Below are 6,313 nucleotides of genomic sequence, written 5' to 3'. Positions count from 1 at the left end.
ACCAGGAGGAGGAGGAGGAGGAGGAGGAGGAGGGTCACCAGGAGGAGGAGGGTCACCAGGAGGAGGAGGAGGACTCTGATGAGGTGCTAGCAGGTTTAAAAAGGTAAAACTGAAATAATCAAATTACTAAAATAAAGTGAAAAAGAAAAAGTTAAAACACAAAAACGTGAAACTAAAACTGTTTGTTTGTTTCAGGATGAACTTCTGGACGTTTCCAAACCTGACTCCTCACACAAACTTTTATTTTGAAATCTGAAACAACTTCCTGTCTGCTGGACGTCTCATTTGAAGAGTTCTGGTTTGATCCATGAAGACAATTTAAAGTCCAGCACCAAGAAGAAAGCTGTGACATCATCACCGCCATGATGGATGATGACTGGACCTTCATCATGAAGAGCCTGAACTGTTAAAACAACATCTGGTTCTCTGAGGGAGGAAGGAGTCGCAGACCTGCGGGTCAAAGCTCACAAAAGGTCAGAGGTCATGGCCGGTAAAAGGTTACAGCATTGACCTGGGGTCAAAGGTCACAGTGTTGATCTGGGGCCAAAGGTCAAGGTGCTGACTCGAGATCAAATGTCATGGCACTGACCTCAGGTCAAAGGTCAAGGTGCTGACCCGAGGTCAAATGTCACAGTGCCGCCCAGCAGGTCAAAGGTCACGGCGCTGACCTGCTCGTCCTCATGTTTGCATCTTTTGTGTTTGTGATTCTTTCTGTTCTACCAAACAGAGCAGAGACTGGTTTCCATCCTCTCCACCCTGGAACGGGTCTGGACTCGCCACAGGGACCTCTGGTGTCGATGCAGGTCCAGGAGCTTCATGATGAGTTCTTCAGGACCTTCCACTCAGTCTGGTGGATCAGAGAAAATCCAGGGTGAAGTCCATCTTTAAGAGTATTAAAATATTTGAATCATTAAGATTAAAAATAATCTGATGTTCCTGGAAACTCCTGACTGCAGCTGTACAGGACCAGAACCATGACCCGGTCACCAACCAATGGGTCCTGGATGTCCCCTAAGGTCCTGATTTTCTCCCTCTGACCTTTGGTCCAGAACCCAGTTGAAGACAAACGAGCCAACACGTTGGTTCTGATGAGATTCATTAATCAAAAGGTTCTGACAGGAAAGCGTTTTACAGCAGCAGCCGACAGGAAACGGGCTCAACTGGACCTGAGAACCAGAAAAACCAGACAAACCAACTAAAACCTTCCAGAACCAAATCTAAAGGAGTTCTGTGTGAAATCTGTCAGACCCGGTCCAAACCAGCCGTGGCGCTGCTCACATGTTCTGACAGACTTGGGTCCAGTAAAAACTGTTCTGGTTCCGTCCTGTCAGAACTCCTGAAGGTAAAACCTGTTCAGAGGCAGCAGGCGTGGGGCCGTAGCAGCAAGGGGTCTACCACGCTGTTCTGCAGGGGCAGGTCCACGGAGAAGTCGGTGGGCGGAGCCTGGAGGCGCTGGCGGGGCGGTCGGCCCCCCCTGTAAGGGACGGGCAGCTCCGAGTGATGAGCAGGAAGAGGAGAGCAGAAGAAGAACGGATGAAGAAGAGCCTGGAAGAGAGCAGAAGACTTTTATTTTCAACCATGAACATTTGAAGCATTTTGTCTTCATGTCCCAGAATGAGAGACCGTCCTCAGAGCAAACACGTCCCTGCAGGTACGACCAGGCCCTGCTGGACTCAGGGCGTCATGGTGGTTACAGCGGTCATTTCTAACCACAACCCGAACCGGTCCGGATTAGGACCGGTCCATATTAATGTGATGAACGTGCGGGCCGGGTCGGTCTCGGGCTTTGATGCAGCGTCACGACTCAAACAGCACAAATTAAACTAAATAAGAAACGCACGATATGAAGTTGTGTAAATGTCCAGGAGGCGGCGGCACGTTTATATGTTGAGGATGGAAATAAAACAGAGTGCAGAAGTTAATCAGACAAGAGAGCAGCGCTGGCGGCGCAGTGCGCAGCAGCATGAGCAGCAGCAGCAGCATGAGAAGCAGCAGCATGAGAAGCAGCATGAGAAGCAGCAGCAGCAGCATGAGCAGCAGCATGAGAAGCAGCAGCAGCATGAGAAGCAGCATGAGCAGCAGCAGCAGCAGCAGCATGAGAAGCAGCAGCATGAAAAGCAGCAGCAGCAGCATGAGCAGCAGCATGAGCAGCATGAGAAGCAGCAGCAGCATGAGCAGCAGCAAGTTTTGAGCGCTGCTAGCTGCACAGAGCAGGCCTGCTCTCACAGCTGCTGCAGTGGACACCGTGTTGTTCTTGACAAACAGGTAAGCAGAACAACAACTTGTTGACAGATTTTAAATATATTCCTCATTTAGTATTTATGTCACTTGGGTCTAATCCAGATTAATTCGCAGGTTCACAGCTGAAGGAACGAGGCTGTGGCTGATCACATGACGACCAAACTGAGCAGCTGTACATGTTTCATTTTTATTTTGTTCATGTCTCAAAAATTCTTATCAATATATTTTTGATCAATGTTATTGTTCTTTATCACTCGTGTTATTGTTGCCATTCAAGTTTGTGCAATATTCGTTTCCAACTACCGTTTTTCTTCCATCCATCATCTTTACCCTCCGTCTGTTACTTGTTATAGATACTTTATGAAAGTATTATCATTAGTATTGTTGTAGAATGTAAACCGTCAGTTTATTTTCATGCACACCAGTTTTACTCTGGACTTTAGTGCAGGTTAAATCGCTCCGTCATCAGCGACAGCATGACTCAGCTTAATTTTCCACAACTTTCTTTTACATCTAAATTTAAATAACCTTGTTCTGTATTTTTCCAAATAATTTCACTCTGAAAAATATTTTTGTTCATCTGTGTACGTGCCGATCTTTAGAGATGATTTTTTAGGCCATTAGTTTTGTTGGTTAATATCCATTTGGTGACTTGGTGTTATATTATATATAATATTGGTGACCATTTGGTGACTTGTTAATAAAAATAACTCTGATATCTTCTTTTCTTGACGTTTTTAAAACTATCGTGTCAAACTGATTTGCTTTCAAAAGCACTAAAAGTTAATTATAAGAAAAGTTGTGTTTTGGGTTCGGTCCTCTAATTACGTTAATCCGTTGGATCCAGAGCTCAGGAATAAAAAACTACGGCTCGGTCCAGACCGGATTTAATAGGCCTGACCTCTGAGTCCAGCAGGGGTCATCAGAACCCAAGTCAGTAAAATCCTTGAAACAGAATCAGATGAGTCCAGTCCTTCAGAACTGGGTCCACTTCCTGTGTCCTACCTGCCGGGCAGAGCAGCGCTGTTTGGACCGGTACACCAGGAACTGGTAGAGCAGGTCGAGGGCCTGAGGGGACGTGTCGGGGACGATCTCCTCCAATGGGATGGCTGGATTCTCCTTAAAGGTGATTTTATTGTAGTCCGGCAGCTCCACGATCTCCTGCAGACAGAGAGGACATCTTCACAGAGCTGTCCAACACCCCAGAGACAACCCTTGTCCTCATGTCTCCAGTCTTTATTCTCTTAGTCCACATTTACGGTTTTACTTTAAGATTCAAATAAAATGAACCAGAAGGATCGTCCGAGCTCCATGAAGTCAAATCCAGGACGGCGGACCTCAAGGATGAGTTCTGGTTCCTAGTGGTTTTCTATTTTTAAGTGCAGAACCTTCTGCTGTCAGGTTCTGATCCAGTATCATAAAATTAAAACTGTTAGAACAACATTAAAACCCCAAGACCTCCTCCAGAATGCCAACAAAATCCAGACACCTTATCTGGACACTCCAGTACTTTTCTGGAACCTCACTGGACCTCCTGCTGTAGACCTCCCACCCCGCACACACAGGTTCAAACCTCCGAGTCATTTGGGACAAGGTGATCCCTGATGCCTGACTCAGATGCACCTGGACTTCTGTGATTCTTCAAAGATCTCCAGGTTCTTTTGATTCAACCTGCTGACTTGTCTCACCTGGGGAACCCCTGACCCGACCCACAACCTTCTTGGGGGGGGGGGTTATATCCTCCAGCTCTGGGAGGACATCTGGATCTCTCAGGAGGAGTTGGAGAGGCTTTTTGGGGATAAGGAGGTCTGAGTTTCACCTCATGGACCTGTGGCCTCCCGGCTCTGACCCAGACACCAAAGATTCTGCCCAACAGGATCTTCATGAAGTTCAGTTTTCTGGGTTTCCATCATGTTTAGGTGAGCAGCTTGGAGCAGGTCTGGTCTGAAGACCTCCTCAGAACATTAAACGTGTTACATTCATGTCAAAGTTAAGTCAGGTCCTGTGGACCTGGATTATTGAGCAGCGTCGGGACGTGCTACACTCGGTTTGCGTCTTACAGGCCAGCTGTCCTGCGTCGGCGTTCCCAGCACTCGGAGGACGCAGCAGAGCTGCTCGATGTCGTTTTCTCCAGGAAACAGAGGAGACGAGTTCAGCAGCTCTCCGAAAACACACCCCACAGCCCTGAAACAGAGACAGCACGTCCTGAGGAAGGCGGACATCCACCTGCACCAGGTATCATCACCTGACAGGGCGGAGCCAAACAGTCCGCTCTGTCGAGAGGACTGACTCCACCTTGTTACACCCAAACAACAACAACAACAACAACAAGTCTCAAATCTCGTGTAAACAACAATAAGCACACGGTGAGCCGTGCAGTGTTGTGGTTTTGTGTTTTTGTACCACAGGTCGACTCCCTCGTCGTACCTTCGGGCTCCGTACAGCAGCTCGGGAGCTCGGTACCACCTGAAGGCACAGCAAGGGTCACCTTGTTTTACTGGAGTACTACAATCAGGGTGAACGTATGAAAAATGTTCTATTGGTCATTGGCTGAAAAAAATGATGATAGTTTTTATTACTTAAAGCCAAAAAATGGTTTTATTCAATTTTAATTTTATTCACAAAACAAAGCAGCTCATGGACCGTTCAGTATTTATGTGACTCCAACATTTGTCTGCATCACAGGATAAAAGGGGCGGAGCTTTGGCTCACCTGGTGGCTACCTGGTGGCTGTACAGCCTCTCGCCCTGATCGCTGAACAGCCGGGCCAGACCGAAGTCTGCGATCTTCAGGTGACCCGAGGAGCTGATGAGGAGGTTTGCTGGTTTCAGGTCCTACACACACACACACACACACACACACATACACACACACACACAAGAATCAAAGTTCACATGAACGGAGTGGTGCGTCTCCGTGGAAACACCTAAAGGTTGCAGACTCCTGGCTTAGATGATCACAGAGGAGGTTCTGAGTCCCTGCAGGACTTCAGAGGTTCTGATCAGTATTTCTGTCTCGGACTCACCCGGTGCATGATGTTGTTGTGATGCAGGAAGGCCACGCCCTTCAGCAGCATCATCATGTACCCTTTCACCTGAGCTGGGGTCAAAGGTCGCCGGTGGTTCCTGATGACCTCAGAGAGGTCAGACAGCATGAAGTCAAAGACGAGGACGAAGCCCGTTCCGTGAGAGAAGACGTCCTTCAGCTTCACCACCTGAGGAGTTCAGACCAAGAGTTAAGGCTCCAGTATACTGTCGCGTACATCCATACGCAGAGGTACGCACGTGCGCACGCAGAGGTACGCACGTACGCAGAGGTACGTACGCAGAGGTACGTACCTCTGCATGCGCACGTGCGTACCTCTGTGTACGTACGTGCGTACCTTCTGTGCAAAGCTCACATTTTTACAACCGCATACGTGTACGCGGTGTCGCACAATAAACTGCCCAGCGACGGACTGTTTTGTTTGCGACACCAATGTATTAAATTCTTCTTCTTCATCTCTGATCTGGTCTTTTCTTTAGTTTGTTGCCAAGAGGCAGTGATCTCTTCCTCCTCCGTTGATGTCATGACTGAAATGGTGAGAAATGGAGGAATTTGTCACGAGCCAATTAAACTCAGGTCCAGCGTGGCTGCGGGTCTGGAGAGTTCCTGGTGTGCTGGTCTGATGTGTGGGCTGCAGGGCCAGCGCTCTCCTTTTTAAAATTATTTAGATATTTTTATTAACAACATATAAACACAGAACACCGCTGTGACTGAGGCTGCCAGCGCTCGCTTTTTTATCTTTTTTCCAACCTGTCAATCAATCCAGTAGGCGTGTCAGAAAATGACCAATCGGCGACCTCAATTTGTCCCGAAGGTAAACGCCCCTCGTCTGCAGAGCTGCTCTGCAGCTGCTCGGGGAGAACGCTGGAGTATCACGTCTGAACCCTCTGCGTACAGTACACGCGTACGCTGCAGTGTACTGGAGCCTTTAGGGTTCATATGCTCTACAAGCCGGTGTTCATGCCGCAGTGATCCTGTTCCTCTTTACTGTGCAAACGCTGAGTCAGCATTCATGCCACAGTGATTC

The 6,313-nt window shown here is 48.0% G+C and overlaps 1 protein-coding gene across 1 annotated transcript; it reads right to left on the bottom strand.

The window, feature by feature from the left end:
• Window positions 1-1,353: 1,353 nt before the first annotated feature.
• On the bottom strand, window positions 1,354-5,410 carry LOC119429286 (cyclin-dependent kinase 20-like). Its single transcript, XM_037696943.1, has 6 exons — window positions 5,267-5,410; window positions 4,954-5,075; window positions 4,645-4,707; window positions 4,302-4,425; window positions 3,247-3,402; window positions 1,354-1,545 (listed from the first exon to the last, which is right to left on the bottom strand). Exons 1-6 carry the CDS (start codon window positions 5,393-5,395, stop codon window positions 1,354-1,356), a joined length of 786 nt encoding a protein of 261 aa, XP_037552871.1. The 5' UTR covers window positions 5,396-5,410.
• Window positions 5,411-6,313: the final 903 nt, after the last annotated feature.

The sequence above is a fragment of the Nematolebias whitei genome, unplaced genomic scaffold, assembly GCF_014905685.2.
Source record: "Nematolebias whitei isolate Nwh7 unplaced genomic scaffold, NemWhi1 Nwh_scaf_326, whole genome shotgun sequence".
In the NCBI taxonomy this organism is placed as follows: Eukaryota; Metazoa; Chordata; class Actinopteri; order Cyprinodontiformes; family Rivulidae; genus Nematolebias; species Nematolebias whitei.
The sequence above is the reverse complement of the archived record's forward strand: the minus strand, read 5'-3'. Positions and strand labels throughout refer to the sequence as shown.